Raw genomic sequence first — 21,220 nt, 5'->3', positions numbered from 1 at the left:
TGATGATCTCGTTCCCCGCATGTCTGGATGCACAGTTGTGTGTTAGCAGTGTCAACAACAATGAACTGAGTACACAGCCTTCAGGAGATCCAGTGCTCAGTGTGATGGAGTTGGAAGTGTTATTTCTGACATGGACAGACTGAGGTCTCTCTGTCAGAAAGTCCTGGATCCAGAGACATGTGGCGGTGTTCAGGCCGAGTAGGAGGAGTTTCTCCATTAGTTTCTGGGGAATGATGGTATTGAATGCTGAGCTGAAATCACTGTACAGGATTCTGGCATAGGTGTCTTTCTGGTCCAGATGAGTGATGACTGAGTGCAAAGTGGTGTGGAGCGGTTGGGATGATAAGCAGACTGATGTGGGTCACATGATAGATTGCATGCGTGCATGGGTTTATATTATTAATTCTCTGTCTGTTGTTCTCTGTCCCTCCAGAGCTCCCACAGCAACATGTCTATAAGGAGGAGGAGGTTCTTGCTGACCAGCAGCTCTGTAACCAGGAGAGGAACTCCAGTCTGGACCAAGAGGACCCAGACCCTCCAGAGATTAAAGAGGAACAGGAGGAACTCTGCACCAGTCAGGAGGGAGAGCTGCTTGTACTGAAGGTGGAGATGGATACCGTCATGTTGACTCCAACTTATGAGGAAAGAGACCACAGTGAAGCAGAACCAACAAGTGACCACACAGGTGAGAGGTTGTATTCTTTCAAAACGTGTGGGAAGACTTTTAATCAAACCAGTGCCTTAACAGTTCACATGAGAATCCACATGTTTGAAACCATAATTTTTCCTGGGCAAAGTTTGTCTGATCAGAATCAGAATCATAAATCCTTTTATGTCCTACAGGCCGGGAAATGTGTTTGTCCCAGCAGCCAAACAACAGAATATTTCAAAAGATAAAACCAATAGCAAAAATTAACAATATAAATATAGCCGCAAGCGGCAATCTGCGGGTTCTAACCGCTTTCGCCCCTAACCGGCCACCCTGACCGTCATCCCCCACAGTCGATGACATCGGCCGCCATGTTCCTCAAAGCTCTATGTAACACATACCCGTGATGAGCCCCAGATTTCTCCAAATTGGGTTTTCAGCTACATGCTAATGGCATTTGTGTTGTACTTTCACATAGAGACTTTATTTTAACATTTTAACATAAATTCAAATATTACCTACTGTGTATTTCAAAGTTTCAAAAGGTAGTATGATGTTTAAGTAATCACAGTTCCATGATTCTTATAATTTTGGGAGAAATGTGGAGATTATTATGCAAATTAGCAAAAAATCTGTAATAGCGGGTTTCGTGGTGCATGAGACTTTTTTGTAGAGGACTATCAGGAGGACGTGTATGAAAAATTTCAAGTCAATAGCACTTATGGCTTTGCGGGGAAAGCCTTTCGAAGTTCACACCCGACGGGTTGGGATAACATTTTTGGAGCAGCATTTGGACGTCATTTATACTCAGCGTGCCAAGTTTCGTGTCTCTGGGTCCTTCCAGCTCGCCATAAATTGATAAAACGCAAACAATGATGGTCAATGACAAATAGGCCACACCCACTTTCACCTATCAACATGGCACTCAAGATATTAGTTAATACTCGACCCTAGAGCATGCATACCAAATTTGGTGAAATTCCGTCTGATGGTCTTTGAGATACGCATGTGTATCATTTGTAGCGTAAAGCTCAACATGCTTTGGTAGGCAGATTCGCAGTACAGTTGTGAACCTACCCACCAAGTTTTGTGATGATAGAGCAAAGAGTGTGGGAGTTATGGCCAATCATTTCTAAGCCCCGCCCATTGCGAAAATACATTGGTCCGTGGCGGCCATGTTTTTTTTTTTTTTTTTCTCATTTATAGTAGAAATGTGTCTTTTCATCCCCCGAAGCCGTATACCAAATTTGGTGTCGATAGACTCAATCTTTCAAAAGTTCTGAGTAGGCGGAGCTTTATGGTCCAAGGGGCTTTTTTGTAGAGCACATGGAGCCGCCTTGTGTGTCAAATTTCAAGTCAATCAGACTTACGGTGTGAGGGGCGTGGCCTTCCCAAAAACGCATTTTCAAGCCTTAGTTACAGCGCCACCATCTGGCTGACTGGGCTCATATTTGAACAAAAGTTGATGCACATCATTTCCAATCAGTGGGCGAATTTTCAAGTTTCTGGCCCATTCCAGCACACGGGAATTTGAGCTCAAGCGGCAGACAACAAATAAAAATAATAAACCGGCACAATTTTAGAAAGGTGATTAAAAAGGTGAGTAATACAATAGACGTATATCCATAATAAACATAATATTGTACAAAAGTAACGGCACATCTCCCACCACTTGCACCTGAGCTTCCTCAGCAGATACAGTCTGCTCTGACCTTTCTTGTATGTAGCTGCAGTGTGATCAGTCCAGTCCAGTTTATTGTTAATGTGAACTCTCAAGTACTTGTAAGATGTCACCACCTCAATGTCCATTCCCTGGATGTTCACCTGTGTGCAGGGTTGTCTGTGCATGCAGTAATCCACCACCAGCTCTTTGGTCTTCCCAGCGTTGAGCTGTAAGTGGTTCTGGTGGCACCAGTCCACAAAGTCCCTAAGAAGTTCTCTATAGGCGTCCCCCCGAGAACCAACTGCAGATGTTAGCCATATATAATATATGTGGGTTTATATTATTAATTCTCTGTCTTTTGTTGTGTCTCCCTCCAGAGCCCCCACAGCAGCATGTCTGTAAGGAGGAGGAGGTTCTCACTGACCAGCAGCTCTGTAACCAGGAGAGGAACTCCAGTCTGGACCAAGAGGACCCAGAGCCTCCAGAGATTAAAGAGGAACAGGAGGAACTCTGCACCAGTCAGGAGGGAGAGCAGCTTGTACTGAAGGTGGAGACAGATACCGTCATGTTGACTCCAACTTATGAGGAAAGTGACCACAGTGAAGCAGAACCAACAAGTGACCACCAGCTCCTCTCTAACAACTCTCATGTAGCTGAGAGCCGAGACCAGAAAGGAGGAAAACATGGAGACTCTGGATCAGCTGGAGATGGAGAGCCGAAGAAAAAGAAAAGACATCACAGAAAAAATGAAGACTCTACCTCATCAGACATTCAACATGACACTCACCCAGGTGAAAAGTCTTTAAAATGTGACACATGTGGAAAGACTTTTAAGTGTAAGTCCGCATTGGATAAACACATAAGAACCCACACAGGTGAGAAACCTTTTACCTGTGATATTTGTGGGAAAGCTTTCAGCCAAAGTTCACACATACCAGTTCACATGAGAACCCACACAGGTGAGAAATTGTATTCTTGCCAAACATGTGGGAAAACGTTAGCTGATTCATATAGTTTGAAAAGGCACATGAGAATCCACACAGGTGAGAAACCATTTACTTGCAAGACATGTGGGAAAGCTTTCAGCCGCCGTGCAACCTTAACAGTTCATATGAGAGTCCACACAGGTGAGAAGCCGTTTACTTGCAAAACATGTGGGAAGACTTTCAAGTTTCTTGCTGAATTGAAACCACACATGAGAATCCACACAGGCGAGCAGCCATTTACTTGCAAGACATGTGGAAAATCCTTAAGCCAGCGTACAAGTTTAACACTTCATATGAGAACCCACACAGGGGAGAAACCGTATTCTTGCCAAACATGTGGGAAAGATTTCAGGTGTCATAGTCATTTGAATCGACACATGAGAATCCACACAGGTGAGAAGCCATTTACTTGCGAAACATGTGGGGAAGCTTTCAACGTCTGTACAAGTTTAACACTTCATATGAGAACCCACACAGGGGAGAAACCGTATTCTTGCCAAACATGTGGGAAAGATTTCAGGTGTCATAGTCATTTGAATCAGCACATGAGAACCCACACAGGTGAAAAGCCGTTTACTTGCAAAAAATGTGGGAAGACGTTCACGCAAAACAGTACCTTAACAGCTCACATGAGAATCCACACAGGTGAGAAGCCGTTTACTTGCAAGACATGTGGGAAAGCTTTCAGCCAACGTAAAAACTTAAAATTTCACATGAGAACCCACACAGGGGAGAAACCGTATTCTTGCCAAGCATGTGGGAAAGATTTCAGGTGTCATAGTCATTTGAATTGACACATGAGAACCCACACAGGTGAGAAGTCGTAACCTTGCAAGGCCTGGGGAAAGATGGTCTGATCAGTCTGCTTTGACAAGACATGTGACGACACGTACAGGCAAGTAGACTTGTATTTGCAAAATATATTGGAGGTGGTTCAGTTCTAGTGTTTCGTACATAATTGCAAAGCTTTATCTTTAATTGATATACTGGAAGAATCCTCAGAGGCTCAATAATACACAGGAGAAATGATGAGCTGATGCAGAACCACCCGCTCCCATTTCACCAACCCCCCCCATCCCCAGCTCAGCAGGACCCTGGGCCTCTCCACTTCACACCTCTGGGTCCCCTCCCTCCACTACCAGAGTGACGACTCTGCTTGCAGGAGAGGGACGTCCACAAACTCTTCAAGAGACAGAGCCCCCGCAAAGCAGTCTCTGTCTCTCCATCCACCCTAAAGCACTGCACTGACCAGCTGTCTCCAGAGTTCACAGACATCTTCAACACCTCACTGGAGACATGTCATGTGCCAGCCTGCTTCAAAGTCTCCGCCATCATCCCCGTCCCCAAACAGCCAAGGACCACAGGACTGAATGACTAGAGACCCTGACCCCTGTGGTCATGAAGTCGTTTGAGCACCTTGTGCTGTCCCACCTCAAATCCATAACAATCCCACTCCTGGATCCACTGCAGTCCGCCCTACAGAGCCAACTGAGCCCTTCAGAACCCTGAATAGTCACTGTTTATTTATTGTTTATTGTCTTCAATGCATGGACCTTATTCACTAAGACAAATTCCTCATTGGTGTAAAATCCTTGGTAATAAATCTGATGTAGTTCATAAGGTGGTAGTTTGTGTGAGTGTTGTTTTGAGATAAGGAATCCTGGTGGCGGTTAGTTGAGGTTCCAGCCAAAGAGTCGCATCCCCTGGAAGGATTTGCATCAGTCTGAGGACGAGTTCCTGCCTCGTTGGTGGCTGGGAAGTTGTGAAGTTGTGAAGGTGGAGGAGCATCTCTTTTGTGCCTCCCCCTCCGTGGCTCCTCTCCCCTCTGTGGCTCTACCCCGGGCTTCCAGTGGTGTGGCGTAATCCCCCTCCTTTCTCACCTCTCTGAGCGACTTGCCTCATTCCTACAGGAGATCCGGGGGATTCCCAATCAGCAACTAAGTGTCCAGTCTCTCGCCAGTGACCAGCTCCTCGTTATGATGAGTGATCAAGTTCAGCAGCTGTCCTTCTGAGTGGTCTCTTCAAGAAAGAAAGATAAAGGACAAAACCAGCTGTTTTTTCCTCCGTAAACGCACTAGCCGTTTTTAAACAGCCTCTCCGCATTATCTCCGGAGCGGTGGTTCGGCAATTCTCCGCCGATGGTGATTCTCACAGAGCGAAGCATCTCCGCCTACACGTGTGTAATTCACACAGAAAGCCGGCGCTGCGGCTCCTAAAGAGGCGTGACGGTACACGTCATGATGATGACGTCGGTGTTTCCCCAGGTGTTCCCCTGTTAATCTAAACCCGTGGACAGTTTATAATCATATAGATGCTGTTATAATGTGTAGTGATTGAGATCCTGACCCACCTGGAAAGTGACGGAGTTACGTTTTTCACGCCAAATTACATAATTATACATAATCACCATCAGTAAACAGGACGCTGTCTGACTCTGTCACTCGCGGGGATGGAGGTTGTTTTCTGGGGGGGAAGTTCGGTGAAGTCTCGGTCCGGAGCGCTGATGGTCGCGGTGATTTATTTTCATCACAAACACTCGGTGAGTTAAAGTTTTTTGCTGGTGACAGACACTGTTTTTCGGGCAGAAATGTGAGGAAGAGTCTGAAGGACAGGCGGAGGACGGACAGGAGGACAGACAGGAGGACAGACAGGAGGACAGACAGGAGGACAGACAGGAGGACAGACAGGAGGACAGACAGGAGGACAGACAGGAGGACAGACAGGAGGACAGACGCTTCTCCACGTACAGCTGTGGGATTTGTTTTCCTCATATAAGTTGCCAAAGACAGTTACAGTTACTACGTTACTTTTGTTCGGTCCTGTAACGTTGCTTTGTGGGACATTTCTCTGTATTTAGTTGAGTGAAGGACCTGTGCAGTTATCAGACTGTCAGACCGACACACCCTCGCGCTGCGCCTCCGGATTATCCGTTCACACTGGGACGGTTCACCAATAATGCGGCCCTGAAACTACCTCCAGAGGCGGATCAGCGCCGGAGCGAAATTTCCCCCCTCTCCGCATCTGAAACTTTCACAGGCGCAGGATCCCCGCATGCAAACGGCAGTGTGAAAGAGGCTACTGAGTGTTTGGTTTTGTGGGATTTGTAAACCCACAGAGGTAACCTGACTATGTAACCTGTACTGACCTTTGAATATGAATGTATTGTGAATATCCTGGTTATTGGGACAAACAGAACATCAGGAAATAGTAATGAGATCATATCAAACAAGCACACACACACTAGTGTTGTAGTACTCGAGTCCTGTCTTGGACTCGAGACCGGTCTACAGGACTGCTTTGAGTTGAAAGACTGGCATGCACTTGTGGAGCCACATGGAGAGGATCTCGACAGCATGACCGACTGCATCACAGAATACATCAGGTTCTGTGAACACACCACCATGCCAACCCGGACTGTACGCTGCTTCCCTAACAATAAGCCGTGGATCACCAATGACCTGAAAGCCCTTCTTAACAAGAAGAAGAGGGCGTTCAGGTCTGGAGACAGGGAAGAACTGAGGAGAGTGCAGCATGAACTCAGGGATATGCTGAGGACCTGTAAAGACACCTACAGGAGGAAGCTGGAGGCCAAACTCCAGCAGAACAATGTGAGGGATGTGTGGACTGGTATGAAGCAGATCACTGGGTGTAAGGTGAGCGGCAGGCAGTCATCGGGCAGCCTGGAGAGGGCAAACGAGCTTTCAGTCCCGTGGTCTATCCTGACTCTTTGTGGGCATCCACTGTTTTCACTCACGGCATCAATAAAATACCCCGCAATAATTCGGGGATCGCTGTTGGTTTTGAACGCCTCGAGCCATATCATCTCTCTAGAGAAGCCATCTATGCACCCACTAACACATATGCCGTAAGGCTTCAACTTGTCGTACCCGTCCACATGCCAAACATAATTTGGACCACGGCTGACATAAATGCGCCGTCGCAAACGGTATTGCGCACGGAGATCGACCCCATTTCTGTCCAGTAGTCTCATTAATTGGCGCACAGTTTCCCTGTCTGTGATGAGTCCGGCCATCCAACATTTCTGGTGCATCCATGGGTATCCGTGCTGTTGGCCAGATGTTTGCAGCTGTTGGGATATGAAGGAGGCCACCTCTGCTTCATCGTCTCCGCCAAAGCTGGTTCCTCTGCAGCTTTCTCTCCAACGTCCGAAGGCTTAACTTAATGTCATGTACTTCTTCCAGTAAGGTTAAAATCTCACGATTTGCAAACCCACGTCTGAAGTAGTCTTCAATGATGAGATCCATTTGCGTTTTAGACTAGACTTAGCGTAGCTACGGTTTCATTTCCTGATTAGTAGGCTATCTCATAATGACTTAGCTAAGTCATAATTATGAGATAGCTATCTCATAATTATGACTTAGCTATCTCATAATGACTTAGCTATCTCATAATTATGACTTAGCTATCTCATAATTATGACTTAGCTAAGTCATTATGAGATAGCTATCTCATAATTATGACTTAGCTATCTCATAATTATGACTTAGCTATCTCATAATTATGACTTAGCTAAGTCATTATGACATAGTATCTCATAATTTCGACTTAGTATCTCATAATTTTGACTTAGTATCTCATAATTATGACTTAGTATCTCATAATTTCGACTTAGTGTCTCATAATTTTGACTTAGTATCTCATAATTATGACTTAGTATCTCATAATTTCGACTTAGTATCTCATAATTTCGACTTAGTATCTCATAATTTTGACTTAGTATCTCATAATTATGACTTAGTATCTCATAATTTTTTTTTCATAAGTGGCGGCAATGGGCTTCCATACTACTTTGCACTGAGCATCTGGAACAAAAACAATTTCTCCCTGGGGATTAATAAAGTATTCTGATTCTGAAAACCAGATTTGACATGTAAATGTGACGTCCAGAGGAATAAAAAGCACCAACGTCGTTGTTATTATTACTAATGTAAGAACTAATAATAACAATCATGGAGACAAAAAATTAACAAAGTCTGCAGATCAAGATAAGAAGCAGCAGCAGCAGCAGTGAACTGCTTTCTTTTCTTTTAGCATTGAATTTAAATACTACTTCTACCGTATACTTCTCTCTTAAGGCACTCTAGCTAAAACTTGCTTGGTGGCGCTGCGCACGCACTTCGAAGCAGGAAGTTGACATCACAATGTTTCTGGCTACCCGCGAGAGGCAGTGGATGTAAGTTACTCTATCGGTATCCTATCAATAAACAACAGTTTGTGACACGGAGATGTCACCAGCTCATCGTATTCTTGGCGAATAAACAGACACGGAAGGCGACAGAACGGTACTCTATGCTAATAGAGCAAAACCGGAAGTACGTGTGGGATTCTCCTCTCGCACCTGCTCAGTCCTCTGCGCTGACGTCCAAGAATGGCCGCTGCTGCAGCAGGAATAAACAAGCAGGGCGCCGTAGCGACGATGGAGCCGTGTATCCGACACGGGAGAGGAGCTCATGGAAACACGGTGAAGGTTGTTAGATTGTCACTTAAATCCACAGCTCAGATTCATCGTGCTCGCAGTGGCCATGTTGTTTGGCTCGTGTGCACGGACTGTCGGCAGCAGCTAGCCTGCGTGGCTTCTGATTTTGGGGCGAATGCTGCTGCGTTGGCGTTGGTGACACTGGATGCCAGACGACCGTCTCCATTCTGAGGAGCTGCGTGTGAAAGTTGTGTCAGACGAGGGTTGTTGCGCACTTACATATTTCATAATGAACGTAGCTACGTTTGTGAAGCGGCACAAGGCTGATGTGTGTGTCTGCAGCATGCTAACAGCTCAGCTGGAGGGGCTGTCGTCGCTGCGCTAGCTGTGAGGCTGCAGCTCCCGTTCTGCTGCTCAGCGCAGGTTTTAAAAGTAGCTGCACTCAAGTTAAGACCTGCTTCTATTAACATAACACAGATGTAATAATACATTTGTTTAAGGATCATGAAATCACCTGAAACACTGAGTCAAGGTGACTGCACCTCCCTCTGAGATATTCATGGACTCTTAATGTGATTGACCGTCTGGCTCCATCTGCATTAAATCACACAAACTGTGAATCAGCTCCAGTTTTGTAAAACCTCATCAGTGGCTGTGACAGGCTGTGTGTCTCTGAGGTTGATCAGGTTGTGTGTTTGTTCCCAGGTGTTGGAGTGTGGTGTGTGTGAGGACGTCTTCTCCCTCCAAGGGGACAAGGTCCCTCGTCTCCTGCTCTGTGGTCACACGGTGTGCCATGACTGCCTGACCCGGCTGCCCCTCCACGGCCGAGCAGTCCGCTGCCCCTTCGACAGACAGGTCACCGAGCTGGGTGAGTCAGAGCACCACAGCAGGAACATCTCCTCATTCTCCCGTCTGCTTGTTCTGCATTTCCACGCTGCTTTACTTTAAAATAGGGGTGTGCCAAAATATCGATTCTACGATATATCGCGATATTTCGTCTTGAGGTACGTTATCGATACACTGGTGCCAAATATCGATATTTAAAAATGTTAAAAAAAAAAAAAAAAATTAACTTTTTTTTTTTTTCTGGCCCACCACCACCACCCCTCTTCGGAGGGCAGCTTTATCTTTATTCAAACATAGGTGTACAACCAAATAAAATTAAAAAAATGGTTTAAGTAGCTCTGAAACCCACACATATAGATATTAATGATAGTTGTAGTCAGTGTGTGTGTTAAGAACAGTCACTGTGCAATATACTCTTTGTTTACTTGGCTGTCATTCATGTGAAATTGATTGACAATGTTTGTAATTCCTGTGAAATGGATTCAGTGCAGTCAATAAATTCTGAATTTCTTCAGTGACACAGATATCGTGATGTATCGTGGATGAAATTTTTTGCAATATATCGATTATCGCAGAATCGCTGTATCGTGATATTATCGTCATCGTGGGCAAAATATCGTGATAGTATCGTATCGCGAGGTACCTGGTGATACCCAGCCCTACTTTAAAATGAGGTCATCTTTGTGGATTGTATAAATACTGTGGTTAATGTAATATAAGATGAGATAAGAGGGTTACAGTACGAAGCAGAAGAGAGTGCAAATTATTTTTTAAAGGTTAAATCTGATTGTTCCAGTCTGACACATGTGTGAGGTGACATGTGTCTCTACCTCGAGGCCGTGTGGAAGATCTGTGGTGCATCTTGCCTCGACTTGTCATCCTGTCAGGTTAAACCAGCAGAGAATCTGACATCATCATCCAGGGATATTAAAAAATGAAATTGATGATAATTATGATAATATCATGGTAATAATAATCCAGCAAAGATATTCGACCTTGTGCATCTTTTGTTTTGAGTTCATCTAATTGATCTTTTTTTATTCTATAAATCTGTCCCGGCTACAGATTCTCTCTATCACACAGTAAATGATGATGATCTATGAGCAAATTAATTAAGACATTTAAATAATCCTGACAGCGGTGAGGCTTGTAATCAATGGTTTGATTGTGTTCAAGATTGAGCTGCAATTTACAATTTAATTAATCAATTAGTTTTCAAATATTAAATCAATCACCAACTATTTTAATGATCTGTTTATGATTCTAATTTATCCTCTGATTGCAGCTTTATAAATGTGAATATTTCCTCTTTTTCTTTCGTCTTTTGGAAATACTGATCGATGTTTTTCACCTTTTTCTGACATTTTATAGACGAAACAACTGACAACATTTTGTTTGATTGCATTATCTGCAGAAGTTAGAAGTATTTAGTCCTTCAGGATGTTGTGAACTCTGTATTGAATCTCACCTTCATTTTTCAGGGGACTCTGGAGTTTGGGGTCTGAAGAAGAACTTTGCTCTGCTGGAACTGTTGGAGCGACTCCAGAATGGAGCAACCAACCAGTCGGGGATGGCGGAGGACGCCCTGAAAGGCATGGGAGAAGTAAGACACTCGTGATTTCACTCTTTTGTAAAGTCCCTCTCACTCCTGCTGTACCTTTTTAATTCACGTCTCTTTTCTTCAACCAGTGTATCATTCGCTGTGACGAGGACGAGAGCCACACGGCCTCCATGTACTGCACCGTGTGTGCCACCCACCTGTGTGCCGAGTGCTCCCAGCTCACCCACTCCACTCGCACGCTGGCCAAACACCGCCGGGTGCCGCTGGCTGACAAGCCTCACGAGAAGACCCTGTGCCCGCAGCATCAGGTCCACGCCATTGAGTTCGTCTGCCTGGAGGAGCCGTGTCAGTCCGGCCCGCTCATGTGCTGTGTGTGCAAGGAGTACGGCAAGCACCAGGGACATAAGGTAGTGACATTAGTTACAGTTAGCAGTATCCTCGTCCAAAGAGACGCACTCACTGAATCCCCCAACTCTCTCTCCAGCACGCTGTTCTTGAGACTGAAGCCAACCAGATCCGTGCATCCATCCTGGACATGGCCCACTGCATCCGCAGCTTCACAGACGAAGTGTCCGAGTACTCGAGGAAGCTGGTGGGCATCGTGCAGCAGATCGAAGGCGGAGAGCAGATCGTAGAGGACGGAGTTGGCATGGCACACACTGAACATGTAAGTCGGGACTTGAGTTCAGCTGAAACATGATCGACGGTGCTTTTGTTCTGGCATCACAGGAAACAGTTGGCCCAATGATGATCTCAGGGAGGAGATGATGCCAGAAGTTTAATCTCCTTTAACAATAATTCTCTGTGTCTTCGCCAGGTTCCCGGCACAGCAGAGAGCGCACGTTCCTGTGTCCGGGCTTACTTCGCAGACCTCCACGAGACTCTGTGCCGGCAGGAGGAGATGGCGCTGAGCGTGGTGGACGCCCACGTCAGGGAGAGGCTGATCTGGCTGAGGCAGCAGCAGGAGGACATGACAATCCTGCTGTCTCAGGTCTCCACCGCCTGCCTGCACTGTGAGAAAACCCTCCAACAGGTAGGAGACGGACACAGACACAGAAAGGTCCTCTAGTATCCACACACACACACACACACACACAGAAACTACATGTTGTTTCTTCCTGCTGCAGGACGACTGCAGAGTCGTGCTGGCAAAGCAGGAGATCAACTGTTTGCTGGAGACGCTTCAGAAGCAGCAGCACCAGTTCACAGAGCTGGCGGATCACATTCAGCTGGACGCCGGCATCCCCGTCACCTTCACTAAGGTACACTCTGTCCTCACTCCCAGCTGTGACTGCATCTGTCACTGATGGAGCGATCAGGTTTGCTGAAATGTGTTTTCATTTCAGGACAACCGGGTCCACATCGGTCCGAAGATGGAGATCCGCGTGGTCACTCTGGGGCTGGATGGAGCTGGAAAAACCACCATCCTCTTCAAACTGAAGCAGGATGAGTTCATGCAGCCCATCCCGACCATCGGTACAACGTTTACAGAGTGATCAGCTCACACAGGAACACGCCTCGCTTCTGTGTTCTGTTACATCGTGTTCAAATCTTTTTTTTTTTTCTTTTTAAAGGTTTCAACGTGGAGACAGTCGAATATAAGAACTTGAAATTCACCATCTGGGATGTGGGAGGAAAACATAAACTCAGACCGCTCTGGAAACACTATTATCTCAACACTCAAGGTATCGACCAGCTGTGTGTACCTGGAATATCTGTTTATATCGTCCAGATGATGCAGCGTCAAATATTTAGCGTGACATGAGTTTAGATTTCCTCTCCTAAAACTACGTAGTGCCCCTTTAAGTTCAACATGTACTTAAACAACATGTTTCATTCATTATTTTAGTCATTTTTGACGATTTTGCAGCGTCATGTTTGAGTTATACCGTCACATCTCTTCTCTAACTCTTGTCTGTGTGTGTGTGTGTGTGTGTGTGTGTGTGTGTGTGTGTGTGTGTGTGTGTGTGCGCGCAGCGGTGGTGTTTGTGATTGACAGCTGCCACAGGGACAGACTGATGGAGGCTCACAGTGAACTGGCCAAACTACTGACGGAGAAGGAGCTGAGAGACGCTCTGCTGCTCATCTTTGCAAACAAACAGGTACAAGAAGAGAAATAACGGCACACCTGAGAACCACCTGGAACGACCTCGTCTTAGCTCACACAGAGGTGATTATCTGTTTGCAGGATGTTCCCGGTGCCGTGTCTGTGGAGGAGATGACGGAGCTGCTGAGTCTACACAAGCTGTGCTGTGGGAGGAGCTGGCACATTCAGGGCTGCGACGCCCGCAGCGGGATGGGTCTCCACGAGGGGCTGGACTGGCTCTCCAGACAGCTGGTGGCTGCTGGAGTCCTGGACGTCGCTTAGATGTCACCTCCCTCTCCATCCCTGTCCTGGTCTGACTCTCCCTCCATCACCACTTCCAAACACTAACTTTTACGACGAGACTGCGGCTTTAAGCCCGCCCCCTCCTCATCTTTCCTTCTTTGCACACCATTGTGAGCAAAGAAAACAAAGATGTAAATACTTTCTCTAAACCTTAAAGTCTGTCCTCGCTCACAGCCTCCCTCTGAAACATAAAGTCAGCAGCCACAGAACCTGAGTCAGGACTACTACAGCTCCCATCCTGCTTTAATTCTGAGGCGCTGTTCAGACCTGGTGTTAACATCCATCCTGACAGATCTGATCACAGGTGTGATCATCGATGTCGCGTTTGAGATCCGATCACTCAGACCACAACATTTAATTGACAGTAAATGTGTCAAATTTAGACAACTTCTCTGTCTCCTGCAGAGAAAGTTCCCAGACTCCCTTAAAAAATGTAGCAATTGTGTGCGTTGTAGAGTTCAGTGAAACGTTCTAAATGTTGTGAATCGCTGTCTCTGACAAATTCTTAATTATTCGAGCCTTCTTGTAAATTTGGCATATGTCATACATGAAGTTCTTTCTTTGAGTAAAAGAACATTGTAACCGTTTGACCCAGTTATTCAAACGCAGGTTAATGTTAGCAGTCCACTTGTGACCGGATCTCTCAGGAGGGATGATGTTACCGGGTCTGATCAGCCTCTGAGGCAGCTCAACACGGTTTAACACATCGCTTTCTCACGTTTTTCTTTTCAAGAGACGAGCTGTTTATCCAGCATCCATAGCTAGTTCTCTTCAGTCTGGTTACTTTTTTTAAATGCTCCTCCTCCCTGCCAGAGTGGACTGAGTCTCCTATCTCACATTATCCATCATAACCTCCACTATATGTGACAGTAACCTTAACTAAATGCAGAGTAGTCTGTATTGTAACAGTAGAATCATTTACGTATCTTTTGTTGATAACACACGAGACGATCCTGAGCAGTAACTTCAGGAGCCTTTCAGCTGAACGGCAGGTGAGTGAGGTGAGACAAACGTTCACTCTGGTTGAACTTCCAGTGGCTTCAGACTGACGGTCAGATGTTCAGATTGTGGCTGTTTCCTCACTTGGCCTTCACATCTAATGTAAGCAATAGCAGTCGATGTTTCATGGGGTCTTTAAATTATGTGTTCTGTTTTTGTTTTTTTTAAGTGTGCTACGAGCCTATTTAATGCCACAGCTGGTCTTGAAATGGTGCACCGGTTGGGTTTTGGTTTGAATGTAGTGTTTTCTGTTACAGAACAAACTGTTTACTGAACTTATTTATGAGCGGGAACACGAACGTTACTTCGATGCGAGGCGTTCGGGGGGATTCAGAGTCTTCACACACCGATTCTGCCTCCGTTTTGTGGAGCGTCTTTGCATCGCAAAATGTGTGAAATGCACTTGTTTGCTGCCTCACGACCAGTTTTACTTTGGAAGCAAAATGAACTATCTGCTGTATTCTTAATAGACTCTGAATATTAATCTCAGTGCAAAACAACACGTCTGGTGAAAATCTTGGTATTTAAGCATCTCACAAGTCCAGTTTGTCTGTCGGAGTGCAGGTCCACTGTTAATCAACAGCCTTCAGTCATAATGTGATGTGAAACTTAGTGAAGCATTAAACCTAACACTGACACTTGTTATTCATTTGATTTGATCTTAATTCATTGCTATGTAATGTTTACTACTCGTATCTACGTATAAAAGGATAAAAATAAATAAAAAATGCACGTTAACAGCCTTTCTACATCGTTTGTGGGAACATTTCCATTTTGTTTTTGAAACGTAGAAGCACAAAGCGCGTCAGAACCTTTGTTACCAGTGGACTTGATGATGGCTTTTGTAAATTATTCATAATGTGATGCTGTAAAATAAACATATTGACCTTATTTGTCTGACTGGGAGCTTTTTCTTTGAGATTTGTTCCTGCTGCTTTGCTGGTGCTGAATTAGCAGACGTCTTTTCTCTCATTCTGTCCATCTCATCTTGGATCTGTAATTTTCTCTGAACTTTAAACTATAAATACTCAACTATATGCTTTACTTTGGCCTATACACTCTGTACAGTACTGTCATGTTAATGTTCGAAGGGTAACTAACTGTAACTAAACATATGAGAGCAGACAGGAGGACAGATAGTTTAAACTGCAGGTTCGGTCCATCCCTCCTGTTTAACATGAACAGATCAGCCACTCACTCCAGTCGTTCTCAAAGCATTCTTTAATTAGTCATCTGGTAAAAAAAACTGTACAGTCCACGGTGAAGACGGAGGATCACTTGACGGTGATATTGATGATGCTGATGTCCTCGTACGGTTTGTCGGTCTTGGGGTTGACTTTGACGTTGGAGATCCTCTGAACGACCTCCATCCCTTTCGTGCACCGTCCGAACACTGTGTGCTTGTTGTCGAGCCAAGGCTGCGCAGAGAAAAATACAAAACATGAAACAGTTAATATCACAAATAATAAGACGCTTTGAATCTGTCACACAGTGGGGTTCGTCTATGACAGCCACTCGTGTGGAGAGAAGCTGGAGAATCCTGAAAAGTGAAAGTTCGAGTGTGCGTGCTACTAATGAAGCCACTTACAGTCGGTACAACAGTGACGAAGAACTGTGAGCCGTTGGTGCCGGGGCCTCCGTTGGCCATACTGAGCGTGTACGGGCGGTCGTGTCTCAGCGTGGCGTGGAACTCGTCCTCAAACTCTCCGCCCCAGATGCTCTCTCCTCCCATGCCGGTGCCTGTGGGGTCTCCTGTCTGAATCATGAAGCCCTGCACACAGAACGATGTAGACACAGCGTCAGACGGGTGATTATTGGCTGAATCCGTCTTACAAACCAGAACAGAAAACTCACCTTGATCACTCTGTGGAATATGTGATTGTTGTAGTAGCCGTTCCTGCTGTGGACACAGAAGTTCTCCACAGTTTTGGGGCATCTGAGGACGACGGAGAAGAGAACTGGTTATATGTTGTTCAGTGTGAATGAGACTTCTGAACAAAGACGTGACATTCTGTAAAACTCACTCTACTGGGAACAGCTTGATGTGGATGTCTCCCATGGTGGTGTGGATGATGGCGCTGTCGGACACTCTCTTGGGGCCCTCGGCCTGCGTGGCGGCCATCACTTCCTCCTTCGAGGGCTTCTCATTAAAGATGTCTCTGTCTGAGTCGGCACTCTTTGTGTCCTCTGGTTCTCTCTTTGAGAACTAAAGTTAAAAAGAATAACGATGTGTTAAAACAGAGCAGGAGGACAGAAACTTCAGCTGTAGCATTTTGATATGCATGTCGCGTTATCTCACCATGTAGAAGCGGTTCTTCTTGAAGGCGGTGCAGAAGATGGTGGGGTCGGGCTCCATGTTGTCTAATGCGGGGTTGTCAGAGGCCTTCATCTCTACGGTGGGCGCCACCTGCATGGCCTTTGCGATGCCCTGGAACAGACTCAGCTGCACCACACGGATGTTCTCCAGCTTCCCAAAGATCCGCACACATCTGAGGAATAAGACAGGCACAATTAATCAGTGGTAGGGTAGAAAAAAACATTTTAATCAACCAAAGGCTTGGCTGATTTTCAACCAGCTTCGTACCACTACAGTTGTGTTAGTAGATGAAAATAAACAATTCTACACTTCTCTCCATTTTGCCTGCACTCAGAGCCCCTAACATGTATCTGGGAAATAGTGATGAGCATTGTTAGTAAAACCACAGGGGAACACTGGGAGGAAGGAACAGCTGAAGGGTTTACTGTCTCCCCCTTCATGTGAACGTACCTGTTGGTCTCCACGTTGATGACCTTGATGCCCAGCATGGTGCCGTAGAGCACAAAGTGGCCGGTCTCATCAAAGATGATATTTGTCAGTCGGATCCCGTCGACCTTCTCCAGCTCTCTCTCCACAGCCATCCGCCTCCCGAACTCCATGTCGGGCAGCTGCTGCCTCATCTGCTGCAGCTCTGTGAACATCTGACATATAAAACAGCTGTCATGAGGATTTGAATCAGCCACATCATTAACACGACTCCAGGCTGAAGGATGTGAGAACTCACCGTTAACGACTCATCGAACACTCTCATCAGTTTTCCCGTCAGGAAGCGGAAGATTCGGACTTTCCTGTCAGAAGCGATGGTGGCCATTTTCCTCCCGTCAGAAGAAAAGGTGAGACTCGTGGGATAGGTTTTGTGTTTTGCAAATTCATACAAGTCCGTGTCCGTTTTGTACTCCCAGTGCACATTCTTGGGGAACCTGAATTCACTTGGGAGGCCAGTCCAGTATTCCAGCATTCCCGCTTTGTCGGCAGAGACGATGACTCTAAATGTTGGATTCAGGCTGATGTGGGTCAGCGGTGAGGAGTGCATCTTGTCGAAGACGTGAAGAGGCTGGTTGCTTCCCCGTCCGTCATAGACGAAGATCTTCCCTGTGGATTTTTCCGAGCAGGCCACCGTGGAAATGGCGTCTCTCGGATTGTAGATCCACTCAGACTGACCGGGGTGAAAGCTGCACAGAGGAGAGAGAAGACATCATGTTACATGTTCTGCTCCCACTGTGCACGAATCTCACAAGAATAATAATTGCACTGTCATTTTGACTCACCCCAACTTGAGCATATTGATCATGTCAAAGTTGACGACATCGAATACTTTCATGGCCTGATCGTCACCAACGGAACAGAAGAGAGCTCCTTCACAGCTCACTGCAATGCTCTCAATCACACCTGCAGGAAACGCAAGAACCATGTCAGGAATCATCTCAGCAGTACTTGTTATAAATGAGTATAAGATGCACTGCGCATAGATAGATAGAAATACAAATTTCAGGTAATAAATTCATTGCATACCCAGATGGCTTCGGAAGTGTTTGACAAACTCTATTCCCTGGTCTTCCTTCTTCTTCCAAAACTTCACATGGCCGTCTTGGCTGGCTGTGATAATGAAGTCGGTCCTGAAATAAAAGAAGAAGAAGAATATTAAAGTCTCATCAAGTCGCTTAAGAGCGATGTGATGTTGTCAGAGATGCTCCTGGCCAGCACAGATAATACTACTGATGATTTCTACTCATCACAGCTACATAAAAGCAATCACACCTTCTAATAACATCCAGATTACAGGTTTTGTCAATAGCACAGTCTACCTACATGTGACCAGTTTATAAACTCTTTTGACACCTCGATTTGACAAAAGTATGATGCTGACTCTGGATCAGCACAGAGGAAATGCAGGTTGACACTTCATGTGAGTGCTGTGACTAAACGAGGCGGAACCTTTAAAAACAAAGGAGGTGGATATCTGTAAAACCTGTTGGTGCAAGCAGAGAAGATGTTTCACGGACTGCATACTGAAAAATCACTTACTTGGAACAAACTATGTGTGTGATGACGTCTCTGTGCATGTAGCTCCGCTCATACATCGCAGCTGAGGGGAGGTTGTCCAGGTACACTCGCTCAAATTCGAGTACTGAGAAAAACAAAACAGGATCATCCAGGAGTTAGCGGGAGTTTGGTTAGCATGGTTAGCATTGTTTAGCAGGAGTTGCAGAGGAACGACAGTCTGGCTCAGTTTCTCTCTGCTGGGTTACGAACCTCTCCTCTTCTTGGCCGTTGAAGCTTCGCTTGGCATGGGTCCGACCCACTCATCCTCCTCTCCGTCCCCACCTTCACCCTGATCATCGTCTGCTTTTCGCTTGAGTTGCACATTGTTTTCAGATTCCGCCATTGCTGCAGATCTTCCGTGCGGTCCTTTCTGGATTACGGTACTTCCGTTCAACGCCTGCACTTCTGAATTCTCTCCTCCTGGTTTTAACTCTTACTCCTTAATATCCGGCCTAAATTTCGTTAAACCAATACATTACTCGCAACGTAAATTTCTCTGAGAAGTTTGTTTCCGGGTGGTTATACGTTAGCAATGAAAAACGGGCTGTTTAGCCGTTATAAACACAAATAAAGGAGCAACTATGTCAGACGCATTAAATATTTGTCTATTAGCCTAAATATGAATCAACATCGATACAATAGTAAAATTAGTGTTTAATCAATATGTCCACATTAGATTTTTACCATTCAAATTAAGGTATTTAAACCGGGTTAGCTGCAGTGGAACAAAATGACTGTGTTGTTTCCGAGGGTGTGTTGACATGGAGCACCTGGGTCAAACCAAAATTCAACAGTAGGGGGGGCGTACAATAACACTTGGTATTGTTCTGTCACCAGCACGTTTACATGTTGATAATCATGAGAATATATGATTTGCGGAATTTAGTAATCAAACAAATAAGTTCATTTAAATGTTACTTATGAGTTAAATAATAAATAAACAACGTTTTTATTGAGGACCACACCCCCGACGTACTCGGAAGTAAATACGCCCACATGTATTGCCAAGATGGCTGCAGATACAAAAGTGTGATTTTGTTGTAAAGCAAAACAATTAAACAAACATTATCTACTGTTTAATGTTTTTAATTTCCAGACGGTTTGAAATACACATTATTGTTGCTGCAACGACGAACAAAACGGCAGAATGAGTAACATTTACATTCAAGAGCCGCCAACAAATGGAAAGGTGAGCGAGACTTTCTGCATTTTTAACTTCCACTTCATCCCTTTTAAATAACTCTCCTCTGTTTTCAGAGTTTATAACGTTAAAGAGTTAAAGAGATGAAATCATGATAAAATCACTGATGACGTTCATTTGACGTCCTGTAGCTAACGCTAACTGTCAGACCAAATGTTAGGGTTGGAGAACACTGTGCTCACCTTCCTGGATAAATGTGAAAATGTGGTTATAATTTATATTTTAATGTTCTGCTTTCTGATCTGTTCTTCTCAGGTGCTGTTGAAGACTTCAGCAGGTGACATTGACATTGAGTTGTGGTCCAAGGAGGCTCCAAAAGCATGCAGGAACTTTGTGCAGCTGTGCATGGAAGGTAAAGACCTGATGAACACAAACCTGTCCGGTCAGCTGTTGTACCAGAGCTGCAACAAAATCCATTAACTATCAGCTGTTTTTGATAATTGATATATCAGTTTTGATGAATTTTTAAGAAAAGCAGTGAAAATTATCTTATTGCAGCTTGTTAACTGTGAATATTTTCTGGTTTCTTTCTCCTCTATGCACATTTTTCACCATATTCTGACATTTTATCGTCCAAACAACTAATCGATTAACTGAGAAAATAATCAACAGTTAGAAAAGATCCTAGTTGAAGAACTATTTTGTACATCCATGTTGAAATTTATGTGGAAGTCTGCCTCTGTCACCACTTTGAAACAGATGTTGATTTAAATCAACCATACATTTTACGGTTGTGTCCTTTTATTTTAATTATCAGATATTATTGTTAGCAGTTTAAATTTATGCATTACTAAATTATCCTCTATATCATATTCTAAAATTACAGTAAAATATCTATTTATGACACGGATGTGAGGATTTCATTTAGGTTTTTAAAGAACGCCATTTTGATGTAAAATATGGATCAATACTTAAAGTTAAAATGTTATATTTCATTACATCACAGTTTTGGGTGCACATGTGAGATGGCAAGCTAACAAATGTGTATTTTATTTCCTAATAATTCTCTAAACAAGCCCAAGATTGTAGCTGATCACGTCCCTGGTTTGATTATCCATCCATTTATATAATTACATAAAAATGTAATATGGAAGAAATTAATAGATTCTCTTCTTCTTCTCAAACCAGC

At 44.7% G+C, this 21,220-nt stretch overlaps 4 protein-coding genes across 5 annotated transcripts in view; 3 read left to right on the top strand and 1 right to left on the bottom strand.

The window, feature by feature from the left end:
- Window positions 1–3,031: 3,031 nt before the first annotated feature.
- On the top strand, window positions 3,032–4,918 carry LOC115592920 (zinc finger protein 846-like). The gene has a single exon (XM_030436184.1). The coding sequence runs from the start codon at window positions 3,256–3,258 to the stop codon at window positions 4,090–4,092; it is 837 nt and encodes a 278-aa protein (XP_030292044.1). The 5' UTR covers window positions 3,032–3,255; the 3' UTR covers window positions 4,093–4,918.
- Window positions 4,919–8,482: 3,564 nt separating this feature from the next.
- Window positions 8,483–15,421, top strand: trim23 (tripartite motif containing 23). Of its 2 annotated transcripts, none has more exons than XM_030436455.1 (11): window positions 8,483–8,786; window positions 9,441–9,603; window positions 11,063–11,184; window positions 11,271–11,552; window positions 11,627–11,809; window positions 11,960–12,175; window positions 12,270–12,404; window positions 12,489–12,618; window positions 12,717–12,827; window positions 13,120–13,244; window positions 13,331–15,421. In XM_030436455.1, the coding sequence occupies exons 1-11, from the start codon at window positions 8,688–8,690 to the stop codon at window positions 13,508–13,510; spliced, it is 1,746 nt and encodes a 581-aa protein (XP_030292315.1). In that variant the 5' UTR covers window positions 8,483–8,687; the 3' UTR covers window positions 13,511–15,421. The 2 variants fall into 2 exon arrangements, with proteins under 2 accessions (XP_030292315.1, XP_030292316.1); XM_030436456.1 differs by having other exon boundaries at window positions 8,485–8,786; window positions 11,271–11,549.
- Window positions 15,422–15,733: 312 nt separating this feature from the next.
- ppwd1 (peptidylprolyl isomerase domain and WD repeat containing 1) lies at window positions 15,734–19,581 on the bottom strand. The gene is made up of 11 exons (XM_030434657.1): window positions 19,101–19,581; window positions 18,873–18,975; window positions 18,360–18,463; window positions 18,116–18,236; window positions 17,572–18,019; window positions 17,298–17,488; window positions 16,830–17,019; window positions 16,555–16,736; window positions 16,385–16,466; window positions 16,119–16,301; window positions 15,734–15,948 (listed from the first exon to the last, which is right to left on the bottom strand). Exons 1-11 carry the CDS (start codon window positions 19,231–19,233, stop codon window positions 15,805–15,807), a joined length of 1,881 nt encoding a protein of 626 aa, XP_030290517.1. The 5' UTR covers window positions 19,234–19,581; the 3' UTR covers window positions 15,734–15,804.
- Window positions 19,582–19,867: 286 nt separating this feature from the next.
- Window positions 19,868–21,220, top strand: part of cwc27 (CWC27 spliceosome associated cyclophilin) — a 29,159-nt gene continuing 27,806 nt past the window's right edge. The window contains exons 1-2 of the mRNA XM_030434631.1: window positions 19,868–20,079; window positions 20,347–20,443. Coding sequence (XP_030290491.1) covers window positions 20,038–20,079; window positions 20,347–20,443 — 139 coding nt within the window. The 5' untranslated portion in view covers window positions 19,868–20,037. The remainder of the gene's footprint in view (window positions 20,080–20,346; window positions 20,444–21,220) is intronic.

The sequence above is a fragment of the Sparus aurata genome, chromosome 12, assembly GCF_900880675.1.
Source record: "Sparus aurata chromosome 12, fSpaAur1.1, whole genome shotgun sequence".
Taxonomy (NCBI): Eukaryota; Metazoa; Chordata; class Actinopteri; order Spariformes; family Sparidae; genus Sparus; species Sparus aurata.
The sequence above is the reverse complement of the archived record's forward strand: the minus strand, read 5'-3'. Positions and strand labels throughout refer to the sequence as shown.

Coding starts and splice junctions, on each gene's coding strand:
- LOC115592920 (XM_030436184.1), top strand. CDS start 3,256: ATGAGAACCCACACAGGTGAGAAATTGTATTCTTGCCAAACATGTGGG.
- trim23 (XM_030436455.1), top strand. CDS start 8,688: ATGGCCGCTGCTGCAGCAGGAATAAACAAGCAGGGCGCCGTAGCGACG. Junction 11,553..11,626: donor AGCACCAGGGACATAAGGTA/GTGACATTAGTT, acceptor CTCTCTCTCCAG/CACGCTGTTCTTGAGACTGA. Junction 13,245..13,330: donor TCATCTTTGCAAACAAACAG/GTACAAGAAGAG, acceptor ATCTGTTTGCAG/GATGTTCCCGGTGCCGTGTC.
- ppwd1 (XM_030434657.1), bottom strand. CDS start 19,233: ATGGCGGAATCTGAAAACAATGTGCAACTCAAGCGAAAAGCAGACGAT. Junction 16,737..16,829: donor AGAAGAACCGCTTCTACATG/GTGAGATAACGC, acceptor TTTTAACTTTAG/TTCTCAAAGAGAGAACCAGA. Junction 16,302..16,384: donor TATTCCACAGAGTGATCAAG/GTGAGTTTTCTG, acceptor TTCTGTGTGCAG/GGCTTCATGATTCAGACAGG.